At 56.6% G+C, this 20,667-nt stretch overlaps 1 protein-coding gene and 2 long non-coding RNA genes across 3 annotated transcripts; 1 reads left to right on the forward strand and 2 right to left on the reverse strand.

Moving 5' to 3' along the window:
* LOC109257298 (uncharacterized) lies at window positions 1-10,588 on the reverse strand. The gene is made up of 2 exons (XR_008424524.1): window positions 10,481-10,588; window positions 1-322 (listed from the first exon to the last, which is right to left on the reverse strand). It is a non-coding gene; the product is annotated as an uncharacterized LOC109257298 (long non-coding RNA).
* Window positions 2,730-4,489, forward strand: DUSP23 (dual specificity phosphatase 23). The gene is made up of 2 exons (XM_053908897.1): window positions 2,730-3,078; window positions 4,106-4,489. Exons 1-2 carry the CDS (start codon window positions 2,812-2,814, stop codon window positions 4,289-4,291), a joined length of 453 nt encoding a protein of 150 aa, XP_053764872.1. The 5' UTR covers window positions 2,730-2,811; the 3' UTR covers window positions 4,292-4,489.
* LOC128778811 (uncharacterized) lies at window positions 7,296-7,868 on the reverse strand. Its single transcript, XR_008424525.1, has 2 exons — window positions 7,796-7,868; window positions 7,296-7,584 (listed from the first exon to the last, which is right to left on the reverse strand). It is a non-coding gene; the product is annotated as an uncharacterized LOC128778811 (long non-coding RNA).
* Window positions 10,589-20,667: the final 10,079 nt, after the last annotated feature.

Below are 20,667 nucleotides of genomic sequence, written 5' to 3' on the forward strand. Positions count from 1 at the left end.
AAAAAAAACCAAGGGTTATTTATCCTCTTTAACAAAACTAGTAATTAGACTTAGCCAGGATCATACCGACACAGGTGTTCTTTCCTTAAAAGCACAGACAGGTAAAAAACACACCATAAGAAGGTGTTACAGGACACCCAATACGGTCCTCAAATCCACGCGATTAAGAAGCGACACATCACCCGTTGTCACAGAGTCCCGGAGACTCACGTACGCTCCCAGAAGTGTGTCTTCTCAGTCTGGCCTATGCACTCTTTTTTCTCCCCCATTCGTTGGTTCACTGCACACTTCTGAGCACTGCGTATCAGACTCCACGTTAGATCTGTGGAATTCAAAGATGAAATTCAAAGACGGAATGATGCAGCCTTGGCTTCAACACAAAGAGGTAACCACAATGCAATAAAATAACTGTTGCCTGGGACTACATATTTATATAAGGTGAGGGGCGAGCCCAGAAAAAAGAAAAAAAAAAAGCCTAACTCTTCCTGAGCGTCAGGTAACACCTGAAGGAAAACCAGTATCATACGGGGCATGCAAGGCGCTGACGTGGTTAGTGGCAAAGGTCTGGGCCAGGAAACCATCACAGAGGGGTCTTCCTTTCAGTCTGAGACTCCCGAGGCCCAAGACAAAAAGTTAAACAGCACCCCTGGCCATGGGACACAGCCCAAGGCAGGGACCCTGGGCCCTTTTCACCGGGGCTCTGTTGGAAGGGAAGGGCACAGCTGTAGAGAAGAAAGGAGTTCCTACAGGCTCTCCATAAGGGGGCCCAGGCAGGTGGAAGGATGCACAAGGGGAGAGTCACTGTTAGGGGCTCAAGGGAGAAGGGAATCTCTGTCTTCCCCAGAAATAGCTCCAGAGAAGATAGGCTTTGACGTAGATCTCAAGGAGACAAGGAAGGGGCACCGGGTGGCAGGGAGGCATGTGGGAAGTTTTCCTCTGACGAGTGAGGGCTGCAAAGACAGGAGAGCAAGACAGGGGGACCAAGAAATGTTCAACCCCAGGAGCCCTGGAGACTTCTCTCCACAGTCAGTGCAGCCAGAAGCCCTGGGGAGCCACAGCAGGCAAGGAGGGGATGGATGGATGGGGATAGGCAAGAAGAGTGATCAGGGGTTGGTAGGAAATGTGAGTGCCAAAAGGAAGGGCCTCATCAAGGCTCGGGTTGGAGGGAAGGCAGGGAAAGGGGAAATGGCTCAGCTCCTGGCACCCAGCGAGCGAGGGGGAGGCAATGTTCAGCCCTGTCTGGGTGAACGGTAAGTGCATCTTCCGCAGGGTCAGCAGAGCCTCTGAACTTTGGGGGAAGAAAGTTCCTTTCCATATTGCTGGAACCAGAGCTTTCAATGGCCCAATGTGTGCATCAGGGGCTGGAGGGGACAGGGGGAGGGAAGCGCATCTGTATGGCTAAGTGCCCTGGTCTTGGGCTCAGGGAGGCCTGGGCTCAGCCAGCCCAGCCACATACTGGTTGAGAGTCCTTGACCAGGTTAACCAACTTGTCCAATCCTCAGATTACTCCCGTACAAGAGGGACATAAAAATACCGTCCGCGTGTTGTTCTTCCAGAAAGCGCCTGGCACAGGGCCTGGCACATGAGCAAATTCAAGGAGGGTTAAATATTTTCACAATTATAATTAGTCTGCATCACTAGCAAGCGCATTGTCCAAAAGAGGATGTGGGCGGGTCAGATCACAGGGAAGGCGCTGTGCTCAGAGCTGGGTCCCCACCTTCTCCGAGCAAGGCTGATGAACTCTGGTCTCCCCACCGGAGGGTGACTCAGCCTGGAAGTCATGAAATATGAAAAGAAATTAAGAAGTGCTGCACTTGCTTCACGCAGATGATTTGGGAGTGTGAGGGCGGTTATATGAAGAGGCAGCATCCTTTCATTTAACCTGAGCAAACAAAACTGGGGCGTTAAAGATGCCGGCGCCAGGCTGTCTGGTTTCAAATCCCCGGACATTAGTCATATCGGTGGCATTCCTGAACCTCTCTGGAGCCTCAGTTTTCTCACCTGTAAAGCAGGGTGCATTAGATTATCCACATCGTAAGATTATGGCGGCAATTAAATCAGTTCCTACAGGTAAAGTGCTTAGAACACTGGCATGTAGCAAATGCTCAATAAACGGTAATTCTTATGCTGTGGGTTGTTATTATCATTGGACTCCAATACCTACCCGGGTAAGATTTCAGGGCACCAGATGGCAGCCCCGTAGTTTTTTGAAGAATTCCAGCGATAGAAAATGAGAAGAGTCCCCGCAGCGGTGATCGCCCCAGCTGGACGGGTTCACCAAGTCACTGGAGAGACCAGTCGGTCATCATAGAAGGGGTTCCTCCCCGGAGGCGGAAGATCTGCTGGGCGTCCACTGTGAAGGAAGACTCCATGAGGCCAGGCCCTGGGGTTGCAGGGGCAGGGGACACTGATGTAATAACTGCCACCGGCCGCCAGGGAGCAGCAGAGCCCGACCCCGGGTGGCGTCGTGCGCAGAAAGCAATTCATCCCGGCCTCTAGGTTTGCCTCCGGCTGTTTGAGTAGCTCCACCAATCCCCGTGAGCACCGCTGCGGCAATCCCGCCCATTACCGGCTACCCAACCAATCAACGAGCGCGCTGCCCCGGACTGCGGCCGGCTCGCGGCGCCCGTCTCGTCGGTCCGGCGCTCCAGCCCCGCCCCCGAGGCGGGTGGGCCAATCCCCGCGCCGGGACGGGGCGTCGCCGGACGGGGCGCGGAGCCCACGTGGTACCAGGGCGCGGGTGGGTGGTGCCGGGCCCCGGGGGCGGGCGGGGGACGAGGGGCTGGCGCGGTCGCGTGCCCTGCCGCCGCCATGGGGGTGCAGCCCCCCAACTTTTCGTGGGTGCTCCCGGGCCGACTGGCGGGTCTGGCGCTGCCGCGGCTGCCCGCTCACTACCAGTTCCTGCTGGACCGGGGCGTGCGGCACTTGGTGTCCCTGACGGAGCGCGGGCCCCCGCACAGCGACACCTGCCCCGGCCTCACGCTGCACCGGCTGCGCATCCCGGACTTCTGTCCACCGGCCCCCGAGCAGATCGACCGCTTCGTGCGGATAGTGGACGAGGCCAACGCGCGCGGGGAGGTCAGTGGGCGGGGAGGAGCCTGCGGGGGTCAGCGGGGGGCTGGGAGGGGCCTGCGCGGGGCGGGGCGGGGCCGGGCACCGAGGAGCCTGCAAGCGTCAGCTGGGAGCAGGGCGGGGCCGGGCAGGGAGGAGCTCGCGGGGGACTGGGCGGGGACAGGGCGGGGCTGGGGAGGGAGGGGCCTACAGGGGGTGAGCGGGGGGGAGGGACAGGGAGGAGCCTGCGGGGGGACTGGGCGGGGCCGGGCAGGGAGGGACTTCGCGGGACTCGGGGAGCAGAGGGAGCGCCCAGGGGCCAGGACGAGAAGACGGGCGGAGGCGCGCAGTGGCGGGTAGGGCCCGCAAGGAAGCAACGAGTGTTGTGAGCTGAGAGGCAGAAGGGTGGCCGCACTGGGGCGACATGCGGGTGGAAGGCAGTGGCTCGTGAGCGCTCTCCCGAGCCACACTTAGTCCAAATATAACGGAACCACATTTGCAATTTTAAAGTTTCTAGCAGCCACATTTTGAAAAGGTAAAGAAGAATGAGGGGAAACTCGTTTTGATGATGTAGGTTAACCCAGTAAGTCTAAAATATTACCATTTCAGCAATATAATCAATATAAATTCCTCATGAGATATTTTAATACTTTTTTGTACCACGTCTTCAAAACCTGGTTGTACTTTATGTCATATCTCAATCCGGATGAGCAGCGGCTCCGCGCTCCGCGGGGGGTGGGACAGGGGGGAGGCGGGCGGGGGAGTGGGGGTGTCACTGGTCAGTGCAGGTAGAGGGTTGTGGGCGGGCAGGCCAGGAACCCGGCTCTTGAACCAGCTACTTGAGGTGTGATTGGCAGCCTCCAAACCACAAGGGACGGAACAGCCCTCCCTGACTTTGATGTCACTTCTCCGGCTCCTGAGAGCCTGAGCCGGCCTGTGAGGTCCTGGGCCTCACCCAGAAGCAGCAGCTGCAGGGAGAGGGAGGGGTGTAAGGGAAGGGCAGGGGGGGAGGGGTAGGGCACCAGGTTCCACCGACCAAGCTGCTTCTTCGCAGGCTGTGGGAGTGCACTGTGCCCTGGGCTTTGGCCGCACTGGCACCATGCTGGCCTGTTACCTGGTGAAAGAGAGGGGCCTGGCCGCGGGAGATGCCATTGCTGAACTCCGGCGCCTTCGACCCGGCTCCATCGAGACCTACGAACAGGAGAAAGCCGTCTTCCAGTTCTACCAGCGGACTAAATAAGGGCCCCCGGCACCCATCTGCCTGGCCCATGCCCTGACCTGCACTGGAAGCACCAGGCCCTCCCGCTGGCTCAAGAGACTGAGTGGCCATTCCCTGCAGGCAGGCCTTGACCAAAGAGAGGGCTGGGGCTGCACTGCAGGGGGGCCGGGGGGGGGGGGGCCTCCGCTGCTTCCCCGAATAAATAACTTCGAAGAGCCAGCTCGCAGTGTATAGCCCCGTGCAGTTTACAAAGCATTCCCACATGCCAACTAACTGGAGCCTCACGCTAGCCCTGTGACCCAGGAATGACAGCAGGGCCATCGCTGTTCTTTGGGTGAAGTAGCTCAGGCCCAGGCCCAAGGCCAGGCTTCTAGAAAGTGGAAGGGTGTGCCGGGACCACAGCACACGTCTTCAGCCCCTGAAAGATGCTGAGACGCTATGTGTCTGTTCTCTGACAATCTTTGATGTCTCTCCTGGGGAGCCGGTCAGCGAAAAGGTCACAGATCCCCAGGGGCCCGGGGTCTCTGATGCTCACAGGCCGGAAGCGTCCTGTGGACACAACCCCTCAGTCTGGACCCGCATGCCCCTCCTGTGTCATCCTGTCCACCCTCTCGAGACGGAGAAGGCCTGGGTGTTGTGCGCACAGATAACTACTATTGCCAGTTCCGCAGGACCAGGCGTCTCTTACCAGCCGTGGGCTTCTGGGCTCCCCCGTGAGCCCCTGCCTGTGACACTGTCCCCCAGCCCCAGGCCCAGGGAGGCTGGAACCGAGCCAGCCTGGGAGGTTGTGTGGAGAGGGCTATTTGATGGTTAGATGAAGGGATGCGGGGCCATGACTCTTAGCGTGTTTCTCTGATGTTCCCTTCCCTTCCCGGTTGGAGACCATTCTAGAAGGCCCAGAGCCTTTGAGGCACAGGATGAATGGGGTAGACCAGCCACATGGACTCTTTATTGTAACTTCTGTCTGAATCCCCGTCCCCTGTTGTGCGGCAGGCCGGGCTGCACGAGGCAGAGGTTGGTCCTGAACCACGTCCTGAGTGCTGTGCGTCCCCGGCCTTGTCAGGTGCGGAGGCTCCAGCTGAGTGAGATGACTCACCACCTCCTGCAGGGACGGGCGCGGACAGGGCCGCAGCACGGACAGGGGCAGTGGGACAGACCTGCCTTCCAGATGCAGTGGACACAGAGGAAGGAGGCCAGCCCCCCCACCGCGGACCCCGTCCCGTATAGCCTAGGCCAGAGGCAGGCCCAAGCCGCCCGCTCCTGACCCATCTTTCTGCTCTCTCACGCAGTGTTACGGCTGGAGTCTTGCCGCTGTCCCCGGAAGGGAGACAGGCCGTTAAGTTCCAGTCCTACAGCGGACTAACTAAGGGCCCCTCTCCGCTGAGGACTATCAGAGCCGAGTAATCGGTCCTTCATCCTGCTCCCCTGGGTCCCCACCAGCCGGGCCAGGCCGCGCGTGAGAGGCACCCACAGTTGCAGGCACTCCGGCTGCAGCCTAGCCGGAAGCGGCTCGGAGACCGATGCACCGAAGCCCGGCCACCTGTTCCACCTGCCGCCTCACCGGAGGCCTGGGCCTGTTTCTCCCATGTGCACCAGAGCCCCCTTCCACAGGGGAGCGTGTGTGCGCGTGCGTGTGCCAGAGCCCCTTTCCACAGGGGAGTGTGTGTGTGCGTGTGCATGTGTGCATGTGCCAGAGCCCCCTTCCACAGGAGAGTGTGTGTGCATGTGTGTGTGTGCGTGTGCCAGAGCCCCCTTCCACAGGGGAGTGTGTGCGTGCGTGCGTGTGCGTGCCAGAGCCCCCTTCCACAGGGGAGTGTGTGTGTGCGTGTGTGCGTGCGTGCGTGCACCAGAGCCCCCTTCCACAGGGGAGCGCGTGCGTGTGTGTGTGCACACGTGCGTGAAGGGAGCAAGCCTGTGGATGGCTTGCTCCCCGGACCCCTCCCCTCCACCCACCAGGATGGGAACAGGGAAGTGGGGGCTCGAGGCTGCACCCCAGGGTTCACGTCTGCTCTGATCCTGCCAGGCCCTGTTGAGCAGCCAGTCCTCACACTCCTGCCCTCCGCTCCCACCCCCCGCATCCTGTCCTCTGGACGGCAGGAGGGGAGCCTGCCCTTCCCTTCCTCCCGGGGCTCCTTCAGAGGAGACGGAACATTTTTCTAACCCCATTAGAGCCCCCTATGCAGCCTCCGTCCCCATAATTCAAGCAGATCTCTGCTGCCTCAAGAGTTCCTCGGGGAAATAAACATATAATTATGTGCTTAAGGAAATCGGTTTTTAAATAAGTAAGAGTTGACTTGAGATGAAAAACTCTGCCCGTATCCTTCCACCTACCTGGGGAGGTTAGCCTGAGGCGCCTTTTGGGCGCACCCCCACCCCCAGATACTTGGGGATTGGGAGCAGAGGCCTGCTCGCCTCTCCTGTGACCACCAAGGAGGGGCTACAGGCCTCCCTTCCCCGTCCCACCTTCACTGAGATGACGGGTGTGAGGAACGGGCCACCCCCGCCGACACGGAGCCTGTGCCCCCCCCCCCCCCCCCCTCAAACCAGGCTCCCTCCAGCTCAGCACCGCTGGCATCTGGGGCTGACGCTTCTTCTTGGTTGCGAGGCCATCTGCGCGCCGTATGGTGTTTAGCAACATCCGTGATCTCTCCACGCACCAGATGCCGGTAGCGTGCCTACCCCCCCCCCCCCAAAATGGGACCTCGAGAATGCTTCCAGGCATTGCCAAATGTCCCCCAGGAGGACAAAATTGGCCCCAGTTGGGAACCAGTGCCTCGGCCCAGCAAAGCACCAGAGGCAACCGTGAGCTTTCGTTCCCTATAGGAACGTGCTCGGGCATTTCTCCTGTGGACGCAAGCGTCTCGAGGGGTGGGGAAAGGGCCAGACGCCATCAAACGCTTCCGTCTTGCAGCGCTTCCTGCTGCCCGTTCCCAGCCCCGCCCCCTTGCCCAGGGTGGCTTTCCAAGATGGTGACAGACACCGTTCACTTTCACCGTCTGCAGTGATGTGGACTCACACCCCCGTGTCTTTACAGCTCACGTTTACGGTCCGGCAGGTGGCTTGCCATCCCTGCCCGGTGGAGGCCGTTCTAAGTGGAAGACATCCGTCCACGTCATTCGGGTTCTGCGGCCGGCGCCGTTTCGGTTCCTCTCCCGGAAAGCTGTTCGGATGCGCGAGCAACCAGAATCGGGACAGGAGGCGCACGGGCCGCTCTCTGAGACACTGCTCCCTGGTTCTTCCTCCTCCGCTTCGCCTGCCGCAAGCCCCACAGGGGTACTTCTCCGTGGGCTCTTCCCAGGCCATGTGTCCCCGCCCTGGGGGGGGGGGGGGGGGGACATGCGTCCTCCTGTGCAGAGATCCGTCTGCATCATGTATCCTGCACCCACCGCGTAGGGACCTGTCCCACGGGGCGGCCCTTCCTCCCCCTGGTGAAGGAAGTCCGCTCCTCGTGCCCGGGCCCCCAGGTCTCCCCAGGAGAATGATGAGCACGTCACGGGGACCAGGGATTTGATCCAGATCTCGAACCATTTCCCAGAATGAACCGCACTCCTGCGCCGAGCCTCAGACCAAAACTTCTGCTGTCTGCGTTGCCATTTTTCCTAAGAAGGAAACTAATTTGGTCTCACGGGACCGTTGTGTCGCAAAACAGCATCAGTGACCACGAATGCATCTCACGCTGCGTCGTGACTGAACCGTCCCATTTATGAAGCACCGACCGCGTAGCAGCTGTTTTACACACATCGTGTTATACCATCTTCTCCTTACAACCGCTCTGCGAATCAGGTATTTTCCCCTTTTTATAGATAAACTGAGGCGTGCAGAGCTGGCTAACTTGCCCACATTTGCAGTGACCGAGCTGGGATCAAACAGGGACCCTGCTCCCGCTGCCCGACCTCCCCCCAGCCCCAGTCGCGTGTGGCAGTCTGTCTTCATGGTCAGAGCTCGGCCTCGAGGGCCGTGTTCACACAACCTCTGACGTCCCTCTGTCCATCCTCCGAGGAGGTCAGAGAACACACTGCACCTGACGCTGAAGCCAATGCATCCGAGCTGTGGCTGTTCCTTAAAATGCAGCCCCAGCGTTTAAGTCCCGAACAGGGAAGCCGGTCATCAGGTCACCTCTGTCACAGCTGCTACTACAGGACTCGGAGCTTGTGATGTCCTCGCCCAGCAGGACGATCTGGAGGCACGTGTGAATGTCACTGAGCCCTTGAAAATATCCGATGATTTATTGAAAACTCGAATCTCCTTTCTGGCTTTGTTGTCGTTATTGGAGCCCTTAATGCGTGCCAGGCTCTATGCCAAGTGCCCGACAGACATTATCGCAGTCGATCCGCAGAGCGACCCTACGAACAAGGCCATGATAATGACCAGTGCATGTTATGAGTAAACTGAGGCCCAGAGAGTTTCAATAACATGCCCAGTCACATAGCTAGACCAGGACTCAAACCTGGGTTTCTCTAACTGTAAATGCCTTGTCTCTCAGGGGTGGAGAGGGGACATTGTTCTCATTAGAAAACACACAGCAGCATCTCGTGTTTCCCCAGAAACAAAGTATTTGGACCAACAGGCTCCCGGTGGAGCTCTGGGATCATGCACCCCCCCTCCACGGGCACCACCACTCTGTCCTGGGAGTGTTGACCTGCCTGACCAGCCGCCACCCCAGCCGGCTTCCGCCTCAAGCCTGCTGCACCATCAAAAATATAGTCCCCTATTGATTTAGAAGTGAGTCACATAAGCACCTCTTCCATTACTTAAAAATTTGTCTCCGCTATTATGGACTCGAGGCGTACTCTCGAGAAGGCCTGTGCTTGTGCAAGCAAGCAGAAATCTGAGAAACACTTGGTGCACGTCTATGCCTCAAGTTGATGACTTATTTGCAACCTTGATAACCGAATCCTTTGTGCCAACAAATTCCCTGAATTGCTTCGGCCACCCTCTCACCCTATTTTTCCCTTGACTCGCTCTGTCACCCTGGACATGTGATCACGAAACAAAGTGGCAATGTCACCTCTGAGCTTTCGGTGTATGGGACTCAGCACCGCCAACAGTTCTGGGATGTCCCCCCTGCCTTTTATACTAAAGACATCACTGTGTCCTCCTCCGGCGATGCGTGCTGAGTAGTGAGCCTGCTCCAAACCCAGGGTGGGACAGATGGGGAATAACCAGTGTAGATGCCCCACGTGTCGCACTGCTCACCTCCTGCAGTGCGTCTTCTGTGCCGCTGGGCTCCCCAGGCCCACGCCAAGCAAATTCACCGATTTGCGTGTTTAGGCACCTGTTGTGAGGGCTGGTTGGAGCTGGGTGCAGCCTGGGGCGTGGAGTAGAATTGAATAAAGTAACCACACTGGGATCAAGTGCACAGAGAGAACAGTGCTACGTTTGACCCTGACCTACGAGGCCCCAAAGAATCCAGTCCTTTTCGGGGTCCCCAGGACCACTCTTGCTAGAAGGACTCACAAACAAAACTGTTACATTACCAATTATATTATTGCAGAGAGAGGACACAAATGACGATCAGCACAGGAGGAAGGCACAAGGGACAGAGCCCGGGGAAACCAGGCATGGGCTTCCAAATGCATCACACGGGCACATTTATCTCCCCCGGAATTGTGAAAATGCATAAATACTGCCTGACGGCGAGGTTCACCGGAGCCTTAGTAGTGCCCAGGGGTTTTGCTGGGGGCACTCACAAAGGCACGCAGCCCCGGTGTGACTGACCTTCGCCGCTCGCTCGGTCTGCAGCCCCAGAGGGCAGAGTGAGGCCGCCCGGCCCCAAGCAGCCTGGCGTCCACACAGTCACGTTGTCAGCACACACCCTCTGCCCGGCCCGGGGTCTCAGGTGCCCAAAGACGTCCTTATGAGGCAGGATGTTTCAAGAGCTCAGAGATCACCTCACAGGAGCCAGTTGAGGGGCAGGCCTGACGACCTTGGGAAAGTGTAAGGTTTGGGCCACCCTGCCTGCTGAGCTGACCCCGTCTTGCGCACGACCAGGTATCCCGTGCTCTGCCCGTGACAGCCTGGGGGGGTGCTGTTCCCTCTGCCAGCGAGGCTTTGTCCCCAACTGTGCCCAGCTCCCAACACCCGCCCCCGCCCCCCCCCCTTGGTCTCGGTTTAAAACCGTTTCTTGGGAAAAGGTTTCCAAGCGCCCCCACATACGCTCACACATATTCCCGAAGCATCTGTCCTTCTCCCTCACGGGCCCTTGCTCACCTATGATTCCTTTCATTGTCTCTCTCTCCTACTAGAGTGTCGGGACCTCGCCCATGCTGCCGGCGCCCAGCACAATGCCTGGAACCCCGGGTGCTCCGTAAACACGTGGCAACCGACTGACCGGGTACCTGCCCCGAGACGCAGAACCGGGAAGAATAATCCGGGGCATATCGTCTAGTGGCGGATCCGTGGCACGCGTGACCCGAAGTGTGACGCAAAGATGCGCACAGGGAGCCGACTGGCGCCGAGGAGCTAAAACCTCCCCGAGCGGGCGGCGGAACACACGTGGGTAGATTCGGTCGGTGAAGGGGCCGACGACACTCCTGCCGGAGGGTCTGGGTGGGTTGCATCCGATCGCCAGTGCGCAGGCGCCGCAGGCCTCTGAGCAGAGGCCACCCCGCCGGGCTCCGCGTTTTTTCTTCAGTTCCGCGCGACAGCAGGGCCCCGTCGCCGGGCGGCGCTGCGGTGCTTTGTGATTTCACGCCGGCCAAAGAGAGACAAGGCCTCACCGCTGCTGATCCTTACGACGTTGCAGAAGATGCGAGTTAAGTAAGAACCCGCTTTCCCCGCTTGCTGAAAGTTAATGACGTTAACGCGTTGCCAGAGAGTGTAAAGGGGTTGTTCCAGCCTCTGGGCTTGCGGGTTATGACTTTTAATGCTTTTCAAATGCCAAAGGACCTCAAGGGAGTGTCGCGCCCGCGTGCTAGAGGTGCGTGTCTTTCCCACGGCGGCTGGCACCCGCTCCCGCGCAGCCACCGCCCTGGCCAAGTCGCTGGTGTCGCGTTTTAAATCTCGGGCCGCTGCCCTAAGCCAACTGACCCTATTCTAAGGTCCGCAGCGGTGGTGGCCCCAATTCTGCATTCAGTCCAGTGCCCTGGCGTGTCTCCCTAGTGCCCCAAGGCCAAGGGTGCCCCATGAGCTCAAACTTTCCCCTGCTCCCCACCCCTCCCGTGATGTCTGTCCCCTGACCTTCATACTTTCTTCCTTTTGTCAAGTGGTGGTCAATTTGTCAAGTATAGACGAGCAAACAGACCAGATGGTATGTTCTCCCACAGGTTCAGGGCACCGTGCTTGCCAAGGAGGGGCAGTGCCGGGGGCTCCAAAGGCCGCCCCCGCCCCCAGCGCAGGAACACGCAGATTTTCAGTGGAGTTGAGGCAGCTGTGAACACCAGAGTACCCCTGAGCCCCACCTGGGGGCCTGGAGAAGAACAGACCAGCACGGGCACCCAGGGAGCCCTCTCCTGCCCCACACGGGAGCCTAAGTCTGCACACTTTACTCCTCGGTCCTGCGGGTCCTGGGTCTGGCCTGGCAGGTGCACTCAAAACCCTCCGGGAAGGGAAGGAGGCTGGGGATGCGTGGAGAGACCTCCAGGCCCACGATGCAGGCGTCAGGCTGCACCCTTGAGAGCTTGAGGGTGACTGACCTTCAACCCGCCCCAATCCACTTCTGCTCATCTGATAACCCAGAAGCCACAGAGGAAATCATGGCGGGGGGGGGGGGGGGGGGCGGTGGTTGGAAAGGAATTAGGGGAGTGCAAATTAAAGCGGCAATAAGATATGAGTTTATATAGGTCAAGCTGGACACACATACACCAAAGTCTCAAAGCACCAGAGTTAGCACGGCTGGGAGAACGGGAGCTTGCAAGTTGCTGGGGGGGGGGGGGGGGGGGGGAGGGGTATGTAAATTGCTCCAATACTCTTCAGAGAGTCATGTGGCCAGCTTACCTGGAAATTCCAGCCACTTCACGTCGGTATGTACATTCTGGGCAAATTCTGCATGTGAGCCTAGAAACATGTGCGAGGCTGTTCGTTTATTCATTAATCTCGATACAGATGTGCTGAGCACCTAGCATATCGCACACTTCTAGGAGCTCAAAACCGAGCGTGAACAAAACACGAAAATCTCCACCCTCACGGAGTGTATATACAGCATTGTTTGAATGGCCAAAACCTGAAAACATTTTTAAAAGATGTCGTTAGGAGAACGGATGAACACTGAACTGAATACACAGGCGTGGACGTGGCTATGCCGTGGGACCAGTGTTGGGTGTATAAGAAAGAAGCTTGCAGGGGCGCCTGGGTGGCTCAGTCGGTTAAGCGTCCGACTTCGGCTCGGGTCATGATCTCGCGGTCCGTGAGTTTGAGCCCCGCGTGGGGCTCTGTGCTGACAGCTCGGAGCCTGGAGTCTGTTTCGGATTCTGTGTCTCCCTCTCTCTCTGACTCTCCCCCGTTCATGCTCTGTCTCTCTCTGTCTCAAAAATAAATAAACGTTAAAAAAATTTTTTTAAAAAGAAAGAAGCTTGCAGAATATTAGGTACAGAACCATTTGTGTGAATAAAGGCAAACACTACTATATAATTGCTTATGGATACATACCTGTGTTATGAAATTAATGCTTTGGCTAAGCCACTGCTCAAACCCAGGGGCTTAGCTGCCTGCTGGAGGGGTGGGGTGTGGGGGAGAGTTTAAGTGAAGGACTAGGGAGGAGAACTCCAAGCAAACTCTGGAATGTTAAATTTCCTAAAAAGAAAACATCTGAAGCAAATATATACGTTAAGATGCTAGCATTGTACTTTCCGGGTGTGAAACACACAGATGTGTGTTTTCACATCCTGGGTCCTTTATATACAGTTTTAGTTCAAGGTGGGGAAGTTTTTGTTCTGTATTGCTTTCACTTTCGAAAAGAGTTGGTTGAAAGAAGGATTAAGGCCACATCCCCCCCCCCTCCCCCCTCAGCGACCCGGGGCCACAGAGCGCCCGCCGTCGCTTCTCTGGGATCGGGCCCTCCGTGGGGCACCAGCAGGTGCAGGCGCGGCCCAGGCGGCGGCGCGCGTCGTTGCGCCCCCTGGCGGCGCGTCCGAGCGCGGCAGCCCCGACGGCGCCCAGGCCCCGGCAGGTGCAACCGCGGGGATGAACACCTGGCGCCGCCTGGCCGAGTTGGAGGGGCGCGTCCGCTTTTCTTCTGAAATGCTGCTTTTAAGGGTCTACCCTAGAGAAACTCAAATACGTGCCAAAGGAGACGTGTACAAATGTTCTTTGCAGCTGCGGTTAAGATGGCCAAAAGTCGAAAACTGTCACCGCTATCCATCATTAGGAGAATCGATAAAGTTAGACGTAGGTATCCGATGAAATGAGGGCCAAGGTGGTGGTGACAGCTAGAGCCACGTGCGTCAGCGCGGACCCATCTCCCGAGCCATACCCGATCCTCCCACAATAAAACACCATTTGCGTCAACTTTACATGTGCCCCAAACACTAGATATAGTTGAGGGACAAATACGTGTCGTGAAAGTACAAAAAGAGAGAGGGCAACGACAGATACCAAATTCAGGGGTGACTTCTGGAAGGCACAGCGGGGGTGGGGGCGGGGCCTCGGCTGATTCCGTATTACTGTATTTAAAGTAATAGAGCTGGATGGTGGGTACCCAGGTGTCTGTGTCACCTGCTCTGCCTTCCAGAATGTTCGATGCCATTGTGCACACACACGGCAGAGCCCAGAGGCGAGGGGAAGAGCAAAGAGGAGGCCCTGAGGAGGAAGGAGCTGGAAGTTGCTCGAAGAACTGAAGGACACACACCCCTCACCCCCCACACGGACGCACAGACAGAGAAGGCCGCGGCCTCACAGGAGGCCTGAGAGGCAGACAGGGTCCAGCCTGCGGGGCATGACACAAAGGGGTATGTTTGATGCTCTGGAGGTGGAGGCACAGTGGGAGTTTTAAGCAGAGGCGTGTTGACATTGTGTCTGTTTATGTTCTGAGTAGGTCACTTCTTTCTTCTGTGTGTGACACCCATGGGAGGCCAGAGCAGAGTCCGGGAAGAGAATTTAAGAGGCTTTCACAGCAGCGTAGGCAAAAACCGTGGAGGGTCCCCGGAGGCAGGGCCGGCGAGGACGGGGAGAGAAAAGGGGGTCTGAGGCACACTTCGGAGAGGAGCCAGTGGAACTGGGGGCGAGATCAAGGTGACCCCGGAGTTTCTGTTGGAGTCATTGCTGGCGGTGTCTGCTGAGGCGAGGCCACCGAGGAGGAGGGGGGCAGGGGTGCTGCAAAGGGCTGTGGGCGTCTTGGTCCACTGCCACCAAGAAGGACAGGGCGCAGCAGGTGTCCGAGAGCTACCCAAGGGGAGGGGGAGAGCCTTCCCGTATATTCCAGCCTCGAGTCCACCCGCGAGGTCAGTCGGTCAGGGATTTGGGGGCCACCACGCGTTGTTTAAAGCCTTGGGACTGGGGCACAGTCAGTTGAGAGGTGTGGCCAGTGGAGCCAGACCCTCCATGACGGGACGGGGAGTGACTCCAGCAGAGGACGCGGTAGATGTGGGCCACCTGGGGAAGCCGGACAGCAAAGGGAGGAGTGAGGTGGGGTGGGAGCTGGAAGGAGCGAGTGAGGCCAAGGGAGAGGCTGTCTCATCGGGGATGACGTCTGGGCGCCCCCGCACATCAGCACCGAGAGGGACGGATGGCGGGAGGGAGGAGGATGAGATCCGAATTCTATGGATGCAGCCAAGCTGGGGTTCCTGTCTGACCCCGAATGCCACACTCCTTCCCAAATATCTCCTGGCCTCTTGACAGCTTGTGCCTGCTCACCGGCATCTAACCCGGGGCCCAGCGTGTGAAATCCTTCATCCACCGCCTCTAAGCACGCACGGCTTCCGGCCTTTCCGCTTCCACGTGGGGGCCGCGTCGGCCCAGGGAACTGGAGGAGAAAATGAGCAAACCGCAAAACATGAAGTCTGACCTATTTTATGCATTCTGTATAAATGCGTGAAATAGATTATGTTTGACGGTGGTAAACAGAGAACCCAAAACAATCCAATTCATCACTTGAATTATGTATGCTTTTCTTCTCCCATCTCCAGGGAAGAAAGCAGCTCCGTCCATTCTGGGCAGGGCTCCTCCCTACTTTCTTTCTTTTTATTTATTTTGGGAGGGGGGAGGAGCAGAGAGAGAAGGGGAGAGAGTGCGAGAATCCCAAGCAGGCCATCTCGGAGCCAGAGGCGGGGCTTGAACTCACAAACCATGAGATCATGACCTGAACAGATATCAAGAGTCGGAAGCTTAACGGACTGAACCACCCGGGCGCCCGACCTACTTTCTAAGTCTGTTGTTGGTGACCTGGGGCTTCGGGTCCGGGCTGTCCTCCCTGGAGCACACCTGAACACCAGTCACGTGCTGCCAGGACCACACGGGCAGGGAAGAATGTCACGGGCATGCACGGCGGACGGCAGAGCAGGGACAGAAGCTGCAGACTGAGTGGCAGAACCACCAGCGAGGAGCAAAGGTACTGAATTGTTTGGATGCTAGGCTCACTCAGGGTCAGCCAAGCACCCTTATGCCGGGGAATTTTACCTAAGATCCACTGATTCGGGAATAAGAGAAGGAGAGGGTGGGAAGGCCTGAAGGAGAGCCCGTGAGACCCCAGTTAGCAGCCCTCCCACCGCACCTGCACAGGAGCAGGGCCCCCCGGGGTCGGCTTCCCGTCTCAGTCTCCACCCACAGCCGTGCCAGACGCTGAGGGTACAGAAAAGCACGAGACAAACACAGCCGTGCCCTCGGCAAGCCGGCAGTCCTGGGGACATGCGTGTGAGAGGCCACGCATGCGGGATGGACGTGCTAAGAGCGGGGACAGGATGCGTGTGCACCTGACCCAGCTGGGTGGGGCACCGCGGTCAGGCTGGGGTTGTGCGGGAATGTTCTATAAACTGAAATCTGGAACGTTACCAGGATTTTAGCCGGACTGGCAGTGGGGGCAGGCGGTGGGGAAAGTACGAACAACAGAAATACAAAGCATGTGCTCTCTCTCTCCACACACACACACACACACACGATAGCTGCTATCCCAAAGGTGCCATTCATGGGAACATTTTTGCTGAGCTAATTTGCACTTTGGGGCAAGTCAGAGTGGTGACAGCAGGTTTCTGACTTGCACAGCAGGGTGGTGAGTGGTGCTGCTGACCGACGAACGCAGGAAGCATCAGGAAAGAACCAGGAGGTTCTGGGAGGCAGAGGCTGGGTGCGGTCTTGACACGCAGAGTTTAAGGAGCCTCCGAGCCCCCCACGCGTGATATCCCGTCACCCGGTGTTCCGTTGCAATGTGATTTTCTCCAGGTGCCACACAGCCAGACGGACTGGGAAGCATGGCGCTGTGTGTATTTCTACGCTAGCGGATCTTAGGCGAGGTTTTCCTACATAAAGGCGCTTGGTTGACTCTGAGTTAGCCTGACAACCAAATAATTCACCACCCGTATTCCTTCCTCCGTGACGGGAGGGGACGGTCACTTTCTTGGGCAGGAGGCCCACTTAGCCTGCATTGCTCCTTTGAATCGCCACCCCGAGATCCGCCTCTGTGTGAATCCCATCGGCACGTCCGTACTTTTCAAGTCCTGCGCGCCCATGACAGCTTAGCCCCCAGGTAAGTTGGTTCACGTCCCGAAACAGGGGGTTACCGCCTTCTCTGGAAAGACACATTTGGGACTCTTGCCTTAGAGGCCATCATTCAGACCCATGGTCACAGATGAGAATAGCTAGGGAGAGAACATAGAGAGAGCAAGGGCCCTGGGGCCTGGGTCTGTAGAACTCATCTAAAGCTCCCAGAGGAGGGAGGCTGAGAGCGCGGGAAGGAGAAGCCAGGGAATGGGGAGGAAAACAGGACAGGCGTCCTGGTGTCCCCGTGCCCCGTGTTTAAGGACGGACGGGGTCGTCTGCGGTAACAACGGGAGCACACAAGCAAACACAACGGGAACCTGCCCGCCAGATAGGCCTAGACAGAGAGTTAGTGTGGCCCTGGAAGTCCACGGCGCCTAAGAACACGTGGGGGCGGAATTCACTCTCAGGCGGAGGGACGGGAGTCCAGATGTAATCCCCCCCGTGATACTAGAAATCTGACCGGTTGTACAGCGGAGGTCAGTGACACTAAGTCGCAGCCCGGGGTCCCCTACTTAAGAAGCGGCAGAATCTGGATTAGAGCCCGGATCTTTCTGATTCCAGAACTCCTGACGGTTACACTTCGATGTGTCTAGAAGCTCATAGCGTGCGCGGCCTGGAGACACCGACAGGAAGTAGACTTAGCCTCGCCTTTGAGGAGGTCACGGCCTAGAAGTCGAGAAAGGCAATGAAACAATCATGATGCATTGTGACAAAATAGAATAATGGAGGCATTTAGGAACTACTGAAAGGGGCACCTGGTGGCTCAGCCCCACTTCGGCTCAGGCCACCATCTTGCAGTTTGTGGGTTCGAGCCCCACGTCGGGCTCTGCGCTGACAGCTCAGAGCCCGGAGCCTGTTTCGGAATCTGTGACTCCCTCTAGCTCTCTGCCCCTCCCCCACTCTGTCTCTCTCTGTCTCTCAAAAAATAAATAAACGTTAAAAAAAAAAAAAAAGGTAAAGAAGCACAAAGATTGTACCGAGTATAAGCCCGTCTCTTCCCGAGCTCCCCAGGCAGGGCTGGGCTGCGCACTGACCAAGAGCTGAACAAAGAAAGCTGGGTGGGTGGCGAGCCACCTTCCAGGATGAATTCCCTGCTGTCCATGTGGCCACAAGGGGTCGCTGCAGACCTGATACGCTGTCTCCACGGGTCCCTCGGCCTCTCTCCAGCAGCTGCTAGAAGGAAGGAGAGCAAGGCGGGGAGGGAGAGTGTGGTGACCAGATGCCTCCCGGCGAGTCCTCCTCCTACAGACCAGCTCGGACCTCCGTCCTCCTTCCGGTTCCATCCTCATCGACTCCTGGTCTACCCAGCTCTGTCCTAAGGACTAGGCTTTCGACCCCTTTCTGCAGCTTGCTGTTTTTCAGACTCAGGAAATGGCTCCTGGTCTTGCCTTGGGCCTCCGGTCGCAGCCAGGGATGCGGCCCGGATCCTGGCAGCCTTCGTGGCTGAGTACCTTCGCACACATCACCCCACCTCTCTGGGACGCGCTAGTAAAAGCCGACGGGGGAGGCAGGGTCGGGGGCTCAAGGCTTCCGGGCTGGCTCCCTCTCTGGTCAGACAGCCCAGAGAACAGCTCCACGGCCACAGAAAGCTCTGGCAGCACCAGGGGCCTCTCACGTTTTTGTCTCACGGAACCTTCACAACAACCCTACGATGCAAGGGTAACCATGCATCCACCGGAGGTAAGGACCCGGACATGCACACAGGTTGCAATTGCAGCCCGGCCCTCAGCGGGTTGGGGTCCAGAGCGAGGATTTAAGCTCAGATGGGTAGTTCCAGGGCCCAACACGCTGTCTCTGCACCCAGAGCTGCCCCTAATCTGGGCTGTGGTTCTTTCCCCCCAACCTCCTATGAGTGGGACTGACCTTCTGGTCCTCAACACCCACTGTCCCTCACGGCTGACCCTGAGTGATGGGGACACTGAGGTTTAAGCACCCCCCACCACCACTTTTAAAACTGAAGTGGGATTGCTGGATGGCTCAGTCGGTTGGGCGTCCGACTCTCGACTTCGGCTCAGGTCATGATCTCACAGTTCGTGGGATGGAACCCCCCGTCGGCCTCTGCACTGACAGCACAGAGCCTGCTGGAGATTCTCTCTCTCCCTCTCTCTCTCCGCCCCTCCCCTGCTCATCACCACCCGCCCCCCTCTCAAAAAATAAATTAACAAATTGAAGAGTAGTTGACAAACAAAATTATATTAGTTTCAGGTGCACGACCTAGGGAGTCACCGGTCCTAGACATTATGAAGTGATCGCCATCTGTGGTTGCCACACCGAGTTGTTACGACCTGTTAACTGGATCCCCCATGCTGCACATGGTACCCCTGTCGTATTTATTTTATAACCTCAAGTGTGTGCCTTTTAGTCCCCTTCCCCTATCTTGCCCACCTCCTCCCCCTCTGGCGGCCACCGGACGCTTCTCTGTCTTTCTGAGTTTTTTTCTGTTTCAGGTTTGTTGTTGTCCTTGTTCATTTGTTTCAGTTTTCAGATTTCAAACGCAAGTGAAAACGCACTGCGTTTGCCTTTCTCTGACTTATTTCATCTAGCATGATGCTCCCTAGGTCCACCCACGTTGTCACAAATGGCAAGAGTCCCTTCTTCTTATGGCTGAGTAAGACTCCAGTGGGTATATATACCACAGCTTCTTTGTCCCTTCGTCTGTCAGTGGACACTTAGGTTGCTTCCATAGTTTGGCTCTTGTAAATAATGCTGCAATAAACATAGTGTTGCATGTATCTTTTCAAGTTAACGTGTTGGTTTTCTTCAGATAAATACCCAGAAGTGGAATTGCTGGACTGTAAGGTCTTTTTATTTTCAATTTTTTGAGGATGGTCATCCTACAGGGTCATCCACAGCGGCTGCACCCGTCTGCATTCCCACCAACCGTACGTGAAGATTTCCTTTTCTCTGCATCTTCGCCAACATTGGCTATTTCTTCTCTTTTTGAGAGGGCCCTTCCAACCAGGTGTGAGGTGGTATCTCGTTGTGGTTCTGATTTGCGTTTCGCTGATGATGAGTGATGCTGAGCATCTTTTCATGTGTCTGTTGGCCATCGGGATGTCTTCTCTGGAGAAATGTCTGTTCAGGTCCTCTGCCCATTTTTAAATTAGATTGTTCGTATCTTTTACGTATTGAGTTGTACGAGTTCTTTACATATGTTGCATATTCGCCACTTATCAGTTATATCATTTGCAAGTATCTTCTCCCTGTAGGTTTCTTTTTCATTTTGTTGATGGTTTCCTTTGCTGTGCAGCTTTCTAGTTTGATGTAGTCAAACTCTTTTGTTTTTGTTGCCCTGGCTGGAGGAGACACATCCCAAAAAACATTGCTACGACTAATGACCCAGAGCTGACTACCTGTGTTTTCCTTTAGGAGTTTTATGGTTTCTGGTTGTACATTTAAGTCTTTAATCCATTTTGAGTTTATTTTTGTGTATGGTATAAGAAAGTGGTCCAGTTTCATTCTTTTACAGGTAGCTGTCCAGTTTCCCAGCATGGTTTATTAAAGAGACTGTCTTCTCCCCATTGTATGTTCTTGCCTCCTTAGTCAAAGATTAACTTGACAAAGTGTGGGTTTATTTCTGGGCTCTCTATTCTCTTCCACTGCCCTCTGTCTATTTTTGTGCGAGTACTATACTGTTTTGATGACTGTAGCTTTGTAGTATCATTTGAAATCAGTGAGCATTATGTCTCTCACTTTGTTTTTCCTCAATTTGCTTTGGCTCTTCAGGGACTTTTGTGGTTCCATACAAATTTTAGCATTATTTTTTCGAG

Source organism: Panthera pardus, unplaced genomic scaffold, assembly GCF_024362965.1.
Source record: "Panthera pardus isolate Hobbes unplaced genomic scaffold, ASM2436296v1 HiC_scaffold_21, whole genome shotgun sequence".
NCBI classification, from domain to species: Eukaryota; Metazoa; Chordata; class Mammalia; order Carnivora; family Felidae; genus Panthera; species Panthera pardus.

Excerpts from the sequence above, each read along its gene's own strand:
- DUSP23 (XM_053908897.1), top strand. The coding sequence starts at position 2,812 with ATGGGGGTGCAGCCCCCCAACTTTTCGTGGGTGCTCCCGGGCCGACTG. Across the intron at positions 3,079-4,105 it reads AGGCCAACGCGCGCGGGGAG|GCTGTGGGAGTGCACTGTGC; the intron begins GTCAGTGGGCGG and ends GCTTCTTCGCAG.